This window comes from Kogia breviceps, chromosome 9 (genome assembly GCF_026419965.1).
Source record: "Kogia breviceps isolate mKogBre1 chromosome 9, mKogBre1 haplotype 1, whole genome shotgun sequence".
In the NCBI taxonomy this organism is placed as follows: Eukaryota; Metazoa; Chordata; class Mammalia; order Artiodactyla; family Physeteridae; genus Kogia; species Kogia breviceps.
In genome coordinates, this window is record NC_081318.1 from 32,665,423 (window position 1) to 32,684,128 (window position 18,706).

At 40.3% G+C, this 18,706-nt stretch overlaps 1 protein-coding gene and 2 pseudogenes across 1 annotated transcript in view; all 3 read left to right on the forward strand.

Annotated features, from left to right (window-relative positions):
- The first annotated feature begins 1,936 nt into the window (after nt 1-1,936).
- Nucleotides 1,937-2,169, forward strand: LOC131762712 (ASNSD1 upstream open reading frame protein-like; annotated as a pseudogene).
- Nucleotides 2,170-2,242: 73 nt separating this feature from the next.
- Nucleotides 2,243-4,159, forward strand: LOC131762393 (asparagine synthetase domain-containing protein 1 pseudogene; annotated as a pseudogene).
- A 12,223-nt stretch (nt 4,160-16,382) lies between these two features.
- Nucleotides 16,383-18,706, forward strand: part of WNT2 (Wnt family member 2) — a 48,174-nt gene continuing 45,850 nt past the window's right edge. The window contains exon 1 of the mRNA XM_059074393.2: nt 16,383-17,901. Within this exon, the coding sequence (XP_058930376.1) occupies nt 17,819-17,901 (83 nt within the window). The 5' untranslated portion in view covers nt 16,383-17,818. The remainder of the gene's footprint in view (nt 17,902-18,706) is intronic.

The following is an 18,706-nucleotide window of genomic DNA, read 5'->3' on the forward strand; positions in this document are numbered from 1 at the left end:
TTAAGGACACACAAAGACTGCAAATGAAGGAATGGATGCAACGCAAACCAAACAAAAAATGTTGTGGTACCTATAGTTACATCAGACATAACAGACTTTAAGACAAGACTGTAATAAGAGACAAAGAAGGCCACTGTATAATGATCAAAGGGTCTATCCAACAGGGTATAACATCCGTAAATATTTATTCACCCCCAATATAAGCACTTAAATATATAAAGTAGTTATTAACAAACTTAAAGGGAGAAATAGACAGCAAAACACTAATAGTAGGAGATTTCAATACCACACTTTCATCAGTAGATAGAGCATTCAGACAGAAAGTTGATGAGAAAACACTGGATTTAAATAACATGTTAGACCAGATAGACTTAATAGACATTTCCAGAACATTCCATCCAAAAGCAGCATAATATACATTCTTCTCCAACACACATGGAACATTCTCCAGGATAGATCATATGTTAGCCACAAAACAAGTCTTAATAAATATAAGAAGTTTGAAAATATGAAATCATATCAAGCATCTTCTCCAGCCACAATGGTATAAAAGTAGAGATTAATTACAATAAGAAAACTTGAAAATACACAAATATATGGATATTAAACATCATCCTACTGAAAAATGGATGGGTCAAAGAAGAAATTAAAAGCAAAGTAAATATCTTGAGATAAATGAAAATGGAAATACAATATATCAAAACTTATGGGATGCAGCAAAAACAGTTCTGAGACAGAAGTTCATGGTGATAAATGCCTACATTAAGAAACAAAAAAAACCTCAAATAAACAACATAACTTTATACCTCAAGAAACCAGAAAAAGAACAAATAAAATCCAAAGTTAGTAGAAAGAAGGAAATAACAAAGATCACAATGGAAATAAATGATTGGAGACTAAAAAGACAATAGAAAAGATCAATGAAACTAAGAATTGGTTCTTTGAAAAGATAAAATTGACAAACCTTTTGCTGGACTCACTAAGAAAAAAAGAGAGAGGACTGAAACAAAATCAGAAATGAAAGAGGAGACATGGTAACTTACAAAAATACAAAGGATCTGGGCTTCCCTTGTGGTCCAGTGGTAAAGAATCCGCTTTACAATGCAGGGGACATGGGTTCCATCCCTGGTCAGGGAGCTGAGATGCTGCGGGGCAACTAAGCCCACATGCCACAACTACTGAGCTTGCATGCCTCAACTAGAGCCCACATGCTGCAAACTATAGAGCCCATGTGCTCTGGAACTCACGTACCACAACTACAGAGCCTATGTGCCCTGGAGCCTGCACATCACAACTAGAGAAGAGAAAACCCGCATGCCACAACTAGAGAGAAGCCTGCACACCACAACAAAGAGCCTGCATGCCACAACAAAAGATTCCACATGCCACAACGAAAGATCCCACATACCTCAAGAAAGATCCCGTGTGCCGCAACTAAGACCTGACACAGCCAAAAACAAATTAATAAGTAAATCTTTAAAAAAAAAAAAAAGAAATGCAAAGGATCATAAGAGACTACTGTGAACAATTATACACCAAAAAATTGGACAACTTTGAAGAACTGTATAAATTTCTAAAAACATACAACCTACCAAGACTGAATCATGAAGAAACAGAAAATCTGAGTAGATCTATTGCTAGGAAGGAGGTGGAATTAGTAATTAAAAAAATCTCCCAACAAACAAAAGTCAGGAACAGATGGCTTCACTGGTGAATTCTACCAAACATTTAAAGAAGAATTAATAACAATCTATCTCAAACTCTTCCAAAAAATATAGAAGACGAGGGAACACTTCCAAACTCATTTTACAAGGCCAGCATTACTCTGATATCAAAACTAGACAAGAACACAACAAGAAAAGAAATTACAGGCCAATAGTCTTGACAAACATAGAGGCAAAAATCCTCAATACTGCATATTTGATGCTCTGTGGAGATGCCCAGCCAGGGTGTACAACCCAAGGACGGTGCGGGGCTGGTCCCTACCAACAACTCGGCTCTGCACAAGGAAGACCTCAGCAGCAAGATTACAGAACAAAAAATTGTTGTGGATGAACTTTCTAACCTGTAGAACAGGAAAGTATATAGGCAGCAACAGAACAGCAACATATTTTCTTGCAGATTGAACAGAAATGCTTTCTGAAAGCAAAAATATATTGGATGAGCTGAGGAAAGAATACCAAGAAACAGTAAACTCAGAGAAGACCAAATCAAGAAATAGTAAACTTAATTTTGCATAGAAATGTGTGGCATTTGTTGTGCAGTAAGCTTTTCTGTTGAGCAGTTCAGCAAAAATTTGAAAGAGGATTTACTGTGTAATCTTAAACGGTGGGAACCCAATAGTAGTAAATAGTTGTTAAAATCTAATGTTAATTACCAGTGTTTATTTTCTGGTCATGTCCTTCACTTAAGAGGTGTGTTGACCGCCCAGCCTGTGGAAGATGAAAGAGGCAATGTATTCCTGTGGAATGGAGAAGTCTTTGGTGGAATAAAGGTTGAAGCTGAAGAGAATGATAATCAAATAATGTTTAATTATCTTTCCTCTTGTAAGAATGAATCTGATATTTTGTCACTCTTCTCAAAAGTCCAAGGTCCTTGGTCTTTTATATATTATCAAGCATCTAGTCATTCTTTATGGTTTGGTAGGGATTTTTTTTTTTTTTTGGTCACCTTAGCTTGCTTTGGCATTTTAGTAATTTGGGCAAGAGTTCCTGTCTTTCTTCAGTTGGCACCCAAATATCTGGAGTTGCCAATCAGTGGCAAGAAGTTCCAGTATCTGGAATTTTCAGAACTGACCTCAAGAATACTTCCACTTCCAAATCTGTTGTTTTAAATTTGTATCCTTGGAAATAATTCTAGGGAGGATGCTATCAAAGAATGTGTTAATAGCCTGACTCAACTTTCAGCAGACTTGTCAACATTTATATCAGTGGTAGCAAATGAAGCCAAACTGTATCTTAAAGAACCTGTTGTCCCTTTAAACATGACGTTGCCACAAGCTGCATTTGAGATCCATTGCAGTAGCATTTCCAGCGTCCCACCGATGAGAGAGACCCTTCAGTTCTTTCTTATTGATGGACACATGAAGGCAGCAGTTCAGCAGTTCATTGATGTCCTGAGTATTGCAGTCAAGAGACGTGTCTTGTGTTTACCTAGGGATGAAAACCTGACACCAAACAAAGTTTTGAAAACTAGAAATAGAAAAGCAAATGTTGCAATCCTATTTTCTGGGGGGATTGAGTCGATGGTTATTGCAGCCCTTGCTGACCATCACATTCCCTTAGGTGAACCAATTGATCTTCTTAATGTGGCTTTCATGACTAAAGAAAAGACCATACCAGCTAGTTTTAACAAAAGAGGGAGAAAACAGAAAATCATTGTGAAATACCCTCTGAAGAATCCTCTAAAACTGTCGTTGCTGCTGCTAGTCCTGGCGAACAATTCAACATACCAGATCGAATCACAGGAAGAACAGGACTAAAGGAATTACAAGCTGCCAACCCTTTTTGGATGTGGAATTTTGTTGAAATTAATGTTTCTCTAGAAGAACTGCAAAGATTAAGAAGAACTCGAATATCCCACTTCATTCAGCCTTTGGATACAGTGTTGGATGATAGCATTGGCTGTGCAGTCTGATTTGCTTCTGGAGGAGTTGGTTGGTTAGTGACCCAGGATGAAGCAAAACCATATTAGAGCAGTGCAAAGGTAGCTCTTACTGGAATCAGTGCAGATGAGCAGCTTGCAGGTTATTCTCGTCATCGTGCCTGCTTCAAGACACACAGGCCAGAGGAATGAATAAGGAAACTGCAATGGAACTGGGTTGAACTTCTTCTAGAAATCTTGTTAGTGATGACAGTTATTGGTGATCATGGAAAAGAAGGAAGATTTCCTTTCCCACATGAAAATGTCTCCTTTCTAAATTCCCTACCAGTTTGGGAAAGGGCAAATTTGACTTTACCCCATAGAATTGGTGAAAAACTAATTTTGCATCTTGCAGCAGTGGAACTTGGTCTTACAACCTCTGCTCTTCTGCCAAAATGGGTCATGCAATTTGGATCCAGAATTGTAAAAATGGAAAAGAATAATGAAAAGACATCTGATAAATGTGGAAGGCTCCAAGTCATTTCTTTAGAAAAACCTTTCTATTGAAAGAGATTAAAATGTAATATCTCATAGTGTAACAACATTTACTGAATGATGATTTTTTAAAAATAAAATACTCTGCTGCTTTAAAAACAAAAACTCCTCAATAAATATTAGCTAACCAAATTCAACAATACATGATTAAGTATACTGTTATCATAAGCTTATACCATGATCAAGTATGATTTATTCCAGGCATGTAATGATGGTTCAATGCCTGCAAATCAATCAATGTGTGATATACCACATTAACAAAATGAAGGATAAAATCATATGATCATCTCAATAGATGCAGAAAAAGCACTTGACAAAATTTAACATCCATCCCTGATAAAAATGCTCAACAAACTGAGTAAAAAGGGAATGTACCTCAACACAATAAAGGCCATATATTACAAGCCCACAGCAAACACTGTACTCAATGGTTTAAAAAAAGAAAGAAAGAAAGCTTTGCTTCTAAGATCAGGAACAAGACAAAGATGCCAACCCTTGCCATTTTTATTCAACAGTGGAAGTGCTAGCCAGAGTAATAGTCAAAAAAAAATAAAAGGTATCTAAATTGAAAAGGAACATGACATTTGCGTCTATTTGCAGGTGACATGATATTATATATAGAAAACCCTAAAAACTCCACCAAAAAAAAAATCTTGTTAGAACTAACAAATGAATTCAGTAAACTTGAAGGATATAAAATCAATATACAAAAGTTAGTTGCATTTCTGTACACTAATAATGAACTATCAGAAAGAGAAGTTAAGAAAACCGTCACATTTACAATTGCAAAAGAATAAAATACCTAGAAATAAATTTAACCAAGGAGGTGAAATACATACACACTGAAAACTGTAAGACATTGATGAAAGAATTTGAAGAAGACACAAATAAATGGAAAGATATTCCATGCTCATTAACTGGAAGAATTAACATTGTTAAAATGTCTCTACTACCCAAAGCAATGGATAGATTCAATGTAATCCCTATCATAATTTAAATGGCGTTTTTCACAAAAATAGAACACACAATCCTAAAATTTATATGGAACCACAAAGGCACTGAATAGCCAAGGTAATCTTGAGAAAGAAAGAAAAAGCTGGAGGCATCACACTTCCTGATTTCAAACTGTACTACAAAACTATAGTAATCAAAACAGTATAGTACTGTCATAAAAACAGACACATAGACCAATGGAACAGAATAGACAGCTCAGAAATAAGCCCATGCACATATGGTCAATTACTTTACCACAAAGGAGCCAAGAATATAAAATGGGGAAAGGATAGTCTATTCAATAATGGTGTTGGGGGCTTCCCTGGTGGCACAGTGGTTGAGAGTCCACCTGCTGATGCAGGAGATGCGGGTTCGTGCCCCAGTCCAGGAGGATCCCACATGCCATGGAGCAGCTGGGCCCGTGAGCCATGGCTGCTGGGCCTGCGCGTCCGGAGCCTGTGCTCCATGGCGGGAGAGGCCACAGCGGTAAAGGCCCATGTACTGCAAAAATAATAATAATAAAAAAATAATAATATTGGTGTTGGGAAAACTAGGCAGCCACATGCAAAAGAATGAAACTGAACCATTATATTACCCCATTCACAAAATCAATTCAAAATGGATTAAAGACATGAATGTATGACCTGAAACCATAAAACTCCTAGAAGAAAACATAGGTGGTGAGCTCCTGGACAACAGTCATGGCAATGATTTTTTGGATTTGACACCAAAAGGAAAAGCAACAAAAGCAAAAATTAAAAAGTGGGACTACATCAAACTAAAAAGATTCTTTATATCAAAAGAAACAATTAAAGTGAAAAGACAACTTATGGAATATGAGAAAATATTTGCAACTCATTTATCTGATAAAGGGTTAATATCCGTAATACATAAAGAACTACTACAACTCAATAGAAATAACAAATTAATTAATAAATGGGAAAAGTATCTGAATAGACATCCTCACAAAGAAGACACAGAAAGGGCCAACAGGTACAGGGAAAGGTGTTCAACATCACTAATCATTAAAATGCAAATCAAAACCACAATAAGATGTCCCCTCACACCTGTTAGAATAGTTATTATCAAAAAGACAAGAAGGGCTTCCCTGGTGGCGCAGTGGTTGGGGGTCCGCCTGCCGATGCGGGAGACGCGGGTTCGTGCCCTGGTCCGGGGGGATCCCGCGTGCCGCGGAGCGGCTGGGCCCGTGAGCCATGGCCGCTGAGCCTGTGCGTCCGGAGCCTGTGCTCCGCGGCGGGAGAGGCCACAACAGTGAGAGGCCCGCATAACGAAAAAAAAAAAAAAAAAAAAAAAAAAAGACAAGAAATAACAAGTATTGGTGAGGATGTGGAGAAAAGGGAACCTTTGTGCACTGTTGGTGGGAATGTTAACTGGTACAACCACTATGGAAAACAATATGGAGATTCCTCAAAAATTAAAAATAGAACCACCATATGATCCAGCAATTCCACTTCTGGACATTTATGTGAAGGAAATGAAATCACTAACTCAAGAAGATATCTGCACCCCTGTGTTTATTAAAGCATTATTCACAATAGCCAAGACATGGAGACACCCTAAGTGTTCATTAACACATGAATGGGTAAAAAAATGTGTGGGGGTGTGTGTGTATGCAATGAAATACTATTCAGCCATAAAAAAGGAAATTCTATTTTTTATAACAATGTGTATGGACCTTGAGGGCATCATGCTACGTGAAATAAGTCAGACAGAGAAAGACAATTACTATATGATCACTTCTATTTAGTATCTTAAAAACAAAAAACTAAAAACACCAAACTCATAGATGCAGAGAACAGATTAGTGGTTGCCAGAAGTGGGGAGTGGGGAGTGGCTGAAATGGGTAAAGGTGTTTTAAAAGGTACAAACTTTCACTTATAAATAAGTCCTAGGGATATAATATACAGCATAGTGACTTTAGCTAACCATACTGTATTATATATTTGAAAGTTGCTACTACAGTAAATCTTAAAAGTCCTCATCACAAGAAAGAAAAAAAATTGTAACTATGTGGTGATGAATGTTAACTAAACTTACTGTGGTAAACTAGACTTACTGTGGTAATCACTTCACAATACATACATATATCAAATCATTATATTATACAACTAGAACTATTTGTATGTCAATTATACCTCAATTTTTAAAAAGCAGTAATTTGAGGGTAGTTTTTTAATGCAGCAATAGATAACTGGAAAATTATTTATTGTATTATTTCTTTAGTGGTTAACAGAGAGATCACAATATGTATTCTTGACTTAGAGTACATATTAAATATGGTTTCATAATAATGTATTTTTATTTAGTTCAAAATACAGTTGACCCTTGAACAACACGGATTTGAACTTCAGGGTTATGTGCAAATTTTTCCCCATAAATATATACTGCAATACTACACAATCCGGGGTTGGTTGAATCCATGGATTCCTAGATCCAGAGGGTCAACGTAAAGTTATACATGGATTTTTTGACTGTGCAGGGATTGGCACCCCTAACCCCCATGTTGTTCAAGGGTCAACTGTATTTTCCTTGAAACTTTTTACTCGACCCAGAGATTATTTAAAGTCATGCTGTTTAACTTCCAAGAGTTTGGAGATTTTCTTGATTTCTTTCTATTACTGATTTTCCACTTAATTCCATTATGATCAGGGAACACATTTTTTTATTATTTCAATTTTTAAAAAATTTTAAGGTTTGTTTTATTACCCAGAATATGGTCTGTCTTAGCAAATGTTTCATGTTCATTTGAAAAGAATGTATATTCTGCTGTTGTAGAGTGACATTCTATAAATGTGCACTAAATCCAGTTGGTTGATGGTGTTGTTGAGTTCTAGATCTTGCTGGTTTTCTTTTTTCTTTTTCTTTTTTTAGGTCTTGCTGATTTTCTATTTGTTCTATGAACTACTGAGAGTGGAGTGCTGACATCTCTAATTGTATATTTGTCTGGGTTTTTTTTTTCAGTTCTGTCAACTTTTGCTTTATATATTTTGAAAATCTATTGTTTGGTGCATACACATTTAGGACCATATTTCCTCTTGGTGAATTGACCCTTTTGTCATTATGTTATATCCCTCATCCCAGATAAATGTTTTTGCTCAGATACCTACTTTGATATTGATATATCTACTCCAGTTTTATTTTAATTAGTGTTTGCATTATTTATCTTTTTCTATCCTCCTTTAGAACCTACCTGTATTATATTTGAAATGAGATACTCATGTTTTTATTCATTCAGACAATCTTTGTTTTTAAATTTTTGTTTTGAGAACATATATATCTTATATAATAGTTGATTTTTTAAAATTTATGTCTACTATTTGTTTCCTGTTTATTCTGTTTTTCATTCCTCTGGTTACCCTTTCTTGCCTTCTTTTGAATTATTTAAAATTTTAATTTATTATGTTTTTTTCTACATCTCTGTATAGTTTTTTTAGTGGTTGCTATCAAGATAATGTTAGTTATACATCACTTTTTGCAGTATATAGAATCAACATTTTACAACATTCAAAGTTAGCACCACAGAATCAATTTACCCTCCCTAGTTGATATGGTAATTTTTTAATATAAGGTATTACCTCTACATACAGTGAAACCACTATCACACACTGTTGCTATTTTTGCCTTCAACCATCAAACATATTTTATGGGCCCAGCACGCTTCAAACATATTTTAAAGAACTGGAGAGAAGTAGAAGTTTATAATATATACCCAGCTATCTACCATGTCTCTTGAATTTTTTTCATTCCAGATTTTCCAAGTTTCCTTCTTGGATCATTTCCCTTTTGTCTTAAAAACTTCCATTAGGGGCTTCCCTGGTGGCGCAGTGGTTGAGAGTCCGCCTGCCGATGCAGGAGACACGGGTTCGTGCCCTGGTCCGGGAAGATCCCACATGCCGCGGAGCAACTAAGCCCGTGAGCCATGGCCGCTAGGCCTGCGCGTCCAGAGCCTGTGCTCCGCAACGGGAGAGGCCACAACAGTGAGAGGCCCGCATACCGCAAAAAAAAAAAAAAAAAAAAAAAAAAAAAAAAAAAAAACTTCCATTAGCATTTCTTTTAAAACAGGTCTGCTGACAATGAATTCTCTTTGTTTTCATCTGAGAGTGTCTTTATTTCACTTTCATTCATGAAGGTATTTTCACTGGATATAGAATTCTGGGCTGAGGGTTCTTTTCCTTCAGAGCTTTAAAAAACACTGTTTTATTCCCTTCTGCTTTCACAATTCCTCATGAGAAATCTACAGTCATTCAAATCATCATTTTCCTTTGTTCCCCATAAGTAATGCATCATCTGTCTTTGTCATCATATAAGATTTTGTCTTTGCCTATAGGTTTCAGTAGTTTTATTATTAAGTGTCTTCGCACGGATTTTTTTTAACTTGTAACTTCATATAGTTGATTAACAGTGTTGTGTTAGTTTCACATGTACAGCAAAATGATTCAGTTATACATATACATGTATCTATTCTTTTTCAAATTCTTTTCCCATCTAGGTTGTTACGTAATACCGAACAGAGTTCCCTGTGCTATAAGTAGGCCCTTGTTGGTTATCCATTTTAAATACAGCAGTGTGTACATGTCAATCCCAAACTCCCTAACTATCCCTTCCCCCCATCCTTCCCCCCTGGTATCCATAAGTCTGTTCTCTAAGTCTGTGAGTCTGTTTCTGTTTTGTAAATAAGTTCACTTGTATAATTTTTTTTTAGATTCTGCATATAAGTGATATTATACAATATTTCACTTTCTCTGTCTGACTTACTTCACTCAGTATGACAATCTCTAGGTCCATCCATGTCGCTGCAAATGGCATTATTTCATTCTTTTTAATGGCTGAGTAATATTCCATTGTATATATGTACCACAACTTCTTTATCCATTCCTCTGTTGATGGACATTTAGGTTGCTTCTATGTCTTAATTACTGTAAACAGTGCTGCAGTGAACATTGGGGTGCATGTATCCTTTCAGATGATGTTTTTCCCTGGATATATGCCCAGGAGTGTGATTGCTGTATCATATGGTAACTCTATTTTTAGGTTTTTAAGGAACCTCCATAGTGTTCTCCATAGTGGTTGTACCAATTTACATTCTCATCAACAGTGTAGGAGAGTTCTCTTCTCTCCACACCCACTCCAACATTTATTGTTTGTGGATTTTTTGATGATAGCTATTCTGACTGGTGTAAGGTAATATCTCAATGTAATTTTGATTTACATTTCTCTAGTATTTAGCGATGTTGAATATCTTTTCATGTGCCTCTTGGCTATCTGTATGTCTCCTTTGGAGAAATGTCTATTTAGGTCTTCTGACCATTTTTTGATTGGATTCTTTGTTTGAGTTATATTAAGCTGCATGAGCTGTTTGTAAATTTTGGAGACTAATCCCTTGTCAGTCACATCATTTGCAAATATTTTCTCCCATTCTGTGGGTTGTCTTTCCATTTTGTTTATGGTTTCCTTTGCTGTGCAAAAGCTTTTGAGTTAGGTCCCATTTATTTATTTTTATTTTTTTTTTTAATTTCCATTACCCTGGGAGACAGATTGAAAAAAATATTGCTGCAATTTATGTCAGAGAGTGTTCTGCCTGTTTTCCTCTAAGAGTTTCATAGTGTCAGGTCTCACGTTTAGGTCTTTAAACTATTTTGAGCTTATTTTTGTGTATGGTGTTAAAGAATGTTCTAATTTCACTTTTTTTTTTTTTTTTTTTTTTTTTTACATGTAGGTAGCTGTCCAGTTTTCCCAGCATCTGGCATGGATTTCTTTGGGTTTATCCTGTTTGGGTTTTCAAATCTCTGAGCTTTTCAAATCTCTAGGTGTATGCCTTTGACAAAATTTAGGTAATGCTTAGCCATTAGTTCTGCAAATATTTTTTGTTGCAATACACTTTTTATCATCTCCTTCCAGGAGTCATGACACATTACACCTTTTGGAATTGTTTGAGAGATTCCTGAAGCTTTGTTCATTTCTTTTCACACTTTTTTGTTTTTTCCTTCTTTTGTTAGGACTAGATAATTTCTACTGATATATCTTCAAGTTCACTCACACATTTTTCTGCCATCTCAATATTGCTACTGCCCTTCACTGTGGAAGATAGTACATATATTTTTCTGTTCTAAAACTTCTGTGTGGTTCCTTTTTCCATTTTGTTTCTTTGCTGATATTTTCTATTGTCCATTTGTTTCCAAAGTATTCATCTTTACTTCTTGGAGCATTTTCATCATAGCTGCTTTAGAAGTCTTTGTCTGATAATTTCAACATCTCCATCATCTCGGAATTAGTTTCTATAGATTGTCTTTTCTATTTGAATTGGAACGTTACAGGTTTTTGTATGCCAAGTAATTTTGATTGCATCCTGGACATTTTGAATAGAATGTTAAGAGACTCTAGGTCTTGTTTAAATCCTATGAAAAATGTTGGTATTCTTGTTTTAGCCCACAATCAACCCAGTTGGGTTCAGGCCAAAAATTCTGACCACCTTTCTGTGTCTAATGTCTAATGACCTGTTAGATATTCTTATGCCATATCTTATTTTATGTTCTGTATTTTATACCCTTTTAATTCTCCCTGTGAATTAATCTGGATACTTTTTATTCACCTCTTCTGGTTTACTAGTCCACTGTTCTGCTGATTCTAGATAGTTCCTCAATCCATCTATCTAATTCTCAGTTTCAGTCTTAACTTCCCTCCTCCCCTCAGTTCTAGGATTTTTATTGAAGTCTTCTGTATGGGTTCCAGCTCTCTGTTAAAATTACTTGTTATTGTTTGAACTTTTATTTTTTTTTGAATTAATTTATTTTAATTAATTAATTAATTAATTTTTTAAAGCCCCCCTGTGCAGGGGCTTTTCTCTGGTTGCAGTGAGCGGGGGCTACTCTTCATTGCAGCGCATGGGCTTCTCACTGTGGTGGCTTCTCTTGTTGTGGAGCATGGGCTCTAGGCATGCGGGCTTCAGTAGTTGTGGCACACAGGCTCAGTGGTTGTGGCTCGCGAGCTCTAGAACACAGGCTCAGTAGTTGTGGCGCACTGGGCTTAGTCGCTCTGTGACAAGTGGGATCTTCCTGGACCAAGGCTCGAACCTGTGTCCCCTGCATTGGCAGGTGGATTCTTAACCACTGTGCCACCAGGGAAGCCCTGAACTTTTAAATTTCAGTTATTTTGCAGTCCTCAGATAAATCAAAACTCTAAATTACTTGTGGGTCTATTTCTATTTCCTGTTGATTTGCTTACTGGGTTTTTGTTTGTTTGTTTTGTAACTTTTAGATTTGATGCTAGATATAATAGATGAAAATTTGTAGAGACCCTGAATGAAATTATGTTCCTCCAAGGAGGGTCGAGTTTTCTTTTGGCTTGCAAATAGAGTACCTATGACTCACTTTGATCCTGTCAAGAGTTGGTTTTAGACTACTGGGGTGCTCTGTTTCAGTTTTGCCCTTGCTCATGGAGTGTAGTCCTTATTCCCAAGGTAAGGGGAAGAAGAACAAAAGAAGAGCTCCTTTTTCAATTGTGATGGAAATTTTCACTGATTGTAGAATTCAGTGTGAACCATTTTTACTTTTCAGCATTTTAAACATGCTGCTCCACTGTCTTCTGGCTTCCATTATTGCTAGTGAAAAGTCAGTTGTAATGCATATTATTGTTCCTCTATATTTAATGTATCTTTTCCCTCTGGCTGCTTTAGAGATTTCTCTCCCCCTTTTTGATTTTAAACCATTTGATCATGATGTATATAGGTGTGATATGCTTTGTATTTATTTTGCTTGGCGTTTTCTGACCATCTTGGGTCTGTAAATTGATGTGTTCTATCATATTGGACAAATTTGGTACAGTATATCTTCAAATATTTGTCACATTTTTCTCTCCTTTCTTTCTGGAACTTCACTTGCGCATGTATTTAAACTCCTTGGTCTTGTCCTGCAGATATCTGATGTTACATTTCTTTAATTGTCAATATCTTTTCTTTCTGTTTTTCAGATTATATAACTTCTATCTTTAAGTTTATTGTCCCTTTCTCCTGCCAATTCCATTCCATTGTTATGCCCATTCAGTGAATTTTTCATTTCAGATATTGTACTTTTGGTTCCAGATTTTCATTTGTTTCTAATGGTTTTCATTTCTCCACTGAGATTCTCCATTTAGTTGTTCACTGTGACCTTTAAATACTTGAACATAGTTATAAGAGTTACGCTAAAGTTTATTTCCTGCCAGTTCCTCCAACTGAGCCATCTCAAAGTCATTTTCTTTTGACTGCTTTCTCTTAAGTATGGATCACATTTTTTCTGGTTTTTCACTTGCCTATTAATTTTTTATTGTATGCTTGACATTGTAAATGATACAATGTTATCTTCCTTCAATGGGTGTTGGTTTTATCCTTGTAAATTCCCCTTGGCCTGTCTGATTTGTTTTTATTCTTTGTTACTGCATGTGATATGAGGAAACAAAATTTGAATTTTGAATTTTGTTCTAAGACATGCTTTTTATACTAACGTATGACCCTTAAAGGATACCTTTCTGGCATCTCAAGTGAACGCCTGAAGTGTTTAATGAGGTCTCTCTGCCCCACTGAGCTGGAACTCCAATGTCTCTCAACACTGCATGACATGCAGAAAGCAATTTCTGCTAGGCGTTACAGAGTCTTCTCATGGCTATATTCAGCCCAGCTCTTGACCAAGGACACATGGTGAATCACCATGTAGACTTTTGGGACCCTCTCTTTCACAGCCACCTATTTTCAGATATTCTACCCTGCCAATTTCAGCTGCTTCAGCAGCCCAGACCTCTACTCCCTCTATCCTTAACTAAGACTACTGCTCTGTTTCCACTTTCTTGCACCCCCCAAAAAGTGCCCTTCAGCAGAAGAATCAGGACAGTTATGGGATAGTTGTGGAGCACACCTCAGGTGTTTTCCTCCTGTCAAAGATCATAGCTGTGTGCTGCCTATTACCCAATGCCTGAAAAGATTTGCCTTATCATTTCGTCCAGTCTTGTATTTTTTTTCAGTAGGAGAACAAGTCACGTATCTATTACTTTCTCATAGCTGGAAGCAAGTCTTTGGTGCACATTAATTTAAATGCACACTGAGATTTAAATCATTGATATTATAAGTTTTCATAAAATTAATTTTTGACAAAGATTAGCTAAGAGTGTGCTTAGTAAAAATTTTAGGAGTGACTAAAGGGGAAAGGGGGCAATGCCTTTAAGGGCATTGAAAGCACACTTCAAATTTCAAATTTAATCTATATTGTTATGTATATGATGCTCTTAGTCGGATAGACTTAGCAAGTAAAAAAGTTTTAATGATATATATTATTTTTATTTGATATATTACCTATGTTGTTATATATATGATACTACTAGATTTAGAAAGTTATATATATATATTTTTTTCTTTCCCATTGTTGACCTTTTGTTAATACATAATGTTCTTTCTTAAGGTCATTGATTCTAAGCTGGAAATACTAGACCTTTGAATCACTGGTTAGTGAGTAGCTAAATTAAGAGTCACTGCGTTAGGAAGAATCCAGTTCAGACTGAAACACAAATGACTATTTGGTTGAAGAAGTAACTGTCCATTTGTAAAGGGTGGAGATGGTTTGGTAGTAAATTAGTTCTCTCTCTGCCCTGGGAGATTAGACAAACAATGGATCTAACTAAGAAAATAGACTGACTCATTTGGCTACAATGCTATACTAAAGTTACAAGCAAACTAACATTAATATCCAGAAAGAGAATTGGGTTCCATATACTGTAAATGAATTTTACAGTCAATTCAATGAGAATTCTCATTGAAGAAACCAAAAATCAGATATTAAATTCATAGATCTGAAGGCACTCTGAACCCTGTCTTTCCTAATTCATCATCTGCTATAGCAAGGCTATAGTCATGTGCAATTTACTTAAATATTTATCAGTTCTTCCTTAGGATGGTAGTTTTTATTGGAGGAGAAGTGAGGTTTATAATAACTTTCTTTCCTCTTAATTTTCTTGAGCATTTCCCAACTTCTTCTAGTAGTGAACACTCTATCTTCAAAGTGCACAAGGTACAGATGAGGAGTGAGGAAAGTCAGACCTGTTGGGCAGGAAGCGAAGTTGTACAGGGCTAATAGTGGGTCATAAGTGAATAGGGGTGGAGAATGTGAGAGACACGGAATCACAGATCTGGAAGGGACAAGTCACGTGGTCCAGACGGCCTCTAGACAGGTCGGGAAGGAGTGTTTGGGTGGACCTTTTTCACATCTGGATTTACTTTCTCTTGAACTTTTTCAGCACTTGCCATTCACCAAGGCTGATTTCTTCTCTGCAAGTCATGAGAAGACTCCTGCAAGTCTCCTGCCCCAGGATCAAGTCCTCTGGAGTGGATTTAATTAGTTTTGGGGGTGGTCTTGTTCTTGTTCCAGGAGGTCTGTTTCAGGTTTAGGTCATTTCATTGGCCTCATCACCAACTGAAGGGCAGATCTCCTGGCCACTCAATAATTCCCTGGGGGGAGAGGAAAGGCCTCTAAGCTGACAGTCATACTCCATGTATTTCTAACTCCCCTCAGCTGGGAGAACATGATGTGCTGAGGTGGGTGGAGCTTTGAGTTGAGGAGCTTTTTAGGTAGTTTCAGGTCTCATTGTCCATGAGAGAAGCATATAGCTGCCTACCTTTCCCAACATACACACCCACATCCCTACATTATTCACTGGTAGAAGTGGAGAGACTGTGGACGAAGGAGGATGGAAGTGAATTTTAACTTATTCTTCTGCTTCACCCAGGGAAGAGGTTTATGAGCATAAGCACAGAGGTTAATGAGGTATTTCTTGCTCTTCGATGCCCATCACATCACTCGCCCCGTCTCCCCCTAACCTCCTGTCCGCCAACACACACACACACACACACACACACACACACACACACACACACACACGAGCCTGTGCACGCACTGTGAGCAGAAACACAGCCCCCACCTCCCCTGCCCCTCCCTCCCTCCCGGCACAGACCGATCAGAACTTCCCCTGGGTCGTGGCCCAGCGATATGGAGCGGCCCTGGCGCGGAGCCCTGCTCTTCCCGAGTCGTGGGTGGCGCGGTACTTATTTCCCTCCCCTCCCTTTCCGGACCCAAATGGGGATGTATCTGGGTCAGCCTGGGAGGGGCCGGACCTGCCAGGGACCAGCGGGGGTGGGGGAGGGGGGAGGGGATGGCGATGACAGCATTTTTCAGGTTTTTGGCGTTTCTGAGATTCGCCCCGTCCAGCTTCTCACCGCGCTCGCGCCTAGCGAGGGCTGATGCTCCGGCCAGTCTCGGCTCTAGGAGGGGGTGGGGGAAGAGCCGGTCTTTCCTATCTGGACGGCCACCCCTTCACGCCCTGCGAACAATGCAGCGCCCACCCCACCCCCAACACGCACACACATTCCCCATTCCCCAAGGCACGCTCCGCGGGCGGGCGGCGGGTTCCTCCGCCCCACGAAAAGAGCAATGGAACAGTTCACGGCCGCCGCAAGTTCCTGGTCTTCCTTCCTTTCCGGTGATAAACGGCGGGGCTACAAGCCAGTTGCTGCTCAAGATGCTCCACCCGCGGGCTCAAGCCTGTCTCTCTTGGCCCTGCGGGGGCCCAGATCAGAACCGATAGTCCCTTGACCTCTGCAAGGCGCAAAAGCTGAGCGCCAGGGCGGCAAGAGGCGCGACCGATGCTGGGACGCAGACCCTCGGCGGGCTCCTGCTGCCTCAGTTGCTCCCTGCATGATCTTTGGCTCTCTACAGCGCCGTGGAGGAGCTGGGTGTGCGTAAACACCGCATCTTCCCCAGACGTTTTGGCCGAGGACGCCTGGGTGAGGTCTGGAGGGTCAGGGACCTTCCCGTTTCCCCTCCCTTGGAGCTCTGTATATAAGCCCAGCACCGAGGAATCAAGGCCACAGGTCTTCACTTCCCTGAGGCCTGAACCCTCCCTCCCCAACCTTGCCCTGCTTAGCTCCAGATTTACGAGGGCTTGCTCTTCCTTTCGGTATTAGGAAGAGAAGCGGAGGGATGAGTTGAAAATCATCTCTGGATTCTTGCCTCCTGTACACAGCTGTATCCCTAGCCTCTCCCTCCTTTCTCCACATTGCCCGCTCGGGGACTTATGTTTGCCGGAGGGTAGCCTCGCCTATCCGGAGCGCTCGGTCCTGTGGCGGGGCACCCACTGATGCTCTTTGGCCCGGAGCTTCCCGAAAGGTGCCTGCCTCCGCGAGTGCTCGAGGCCACGCAGAGGTGCTTCTCCCTCCCCGCCTCACCTCACCCACAGACCTCTCTTGCCATCACTTCATCCACCCTTATATAAAACCGCGCGACCCACCCCCCCGCCATCCTACCCGGCGCAGCGCCCCCTCCCTTGGCTGCGCCTGGGCGGGCGGGCGGGGAGCTGAAGGGACCGGGGCGCGCGGGAGGCGCGCAGAGCTCTCCGGCAGCCCGCGCTCGCCGCGCCTGGGGAATTGGCTGTGGGCGAGGCGGCCCCGGCTGGCCTTTATCGCTCGCCCCGCTGGTCGCTTGAAACTTTATCAGCGAGTCTCGCCACTCGCCGCAGACGCGAGCGGGGGGCGGGGGCGCGGCAAGGCGCCGGCGGCCGTGACGAGGCGCTCCCGGCGCTGAGCGCTTCTGCTCCGGGCACGCATGGCGCCCGCACACGGAGTCTGACCTGATGCGGACGCAAGGGGGTTAATATGAACGCCTGTCTCGGTGGAATCTGGCTCTGGCTCCCTCTGCTCTTGACCTGGCTCAGCCCTGAGGTCAGCTCTTCATGGTGGTAAGTGCACGCGCACGGGCGCCGGGGTATTTTGGGGATGGGAGTGGAGACCGCAGGGGCCACATAGACCCTTCCCAGCGGCGCTTCCCCGCGGCCGCGGCAGTCACGGCTTCCGACCCGAACCCCAGCTGCTGCCCTCTCCTATCGCCCCTTCGATTTTCCTCGGAAGCCTATTCCAGCTTCGATAACTTCAGCACCCCCGCCCCCCTCCCAATTTCCCCTCAACTGAGAGCTCGGATGTTCGGTGTATTTGGATCCAGTTGAGCGACAGCAAAATCGGGATCTTTGAGACAAGCGCTAGCCGGGTCTCTAGCTCTACTAGCACAGACGAGTGTGTGTGCGCGCGCGCGTGTGTGTGTGGGGGGGGGTGAACTTACCTCCCAAACCACTATCGTGCCCCCATGCTCCCCCTCCCCCCAAAAACCCTCAAGATAAAAACCGACGGGCCAATTCAGGCGGGCAGGAGCGGTAGAACCCAAAGCGTGTGATTTTGCCTTCTTTCCCGTCCTTCCACATTCCTAGTGCTTCACCCCAGTGGGGCGGTAGAACATTTTGCTGCCTCCAGGTAGAGACTACCGCCTTAATGCGAAGCTCCAGAGGCCGGGGGCTCTAAGATGTCAGTTCGAAACCACAGTCACCCCAAAGAGTAACTTTACTGCTGTCCTTTATACGTGGATCTTCCATTTATTCTGCATAGTGAGGGAACGTTGAAACGACGTAACAGGTCTTAGCATCCTTAAAAGTTCCAAAGGGAGAGGCTCTCCCCACCCAGAAACTCATCTCCATCTCCTTCATCTTGAGAAGA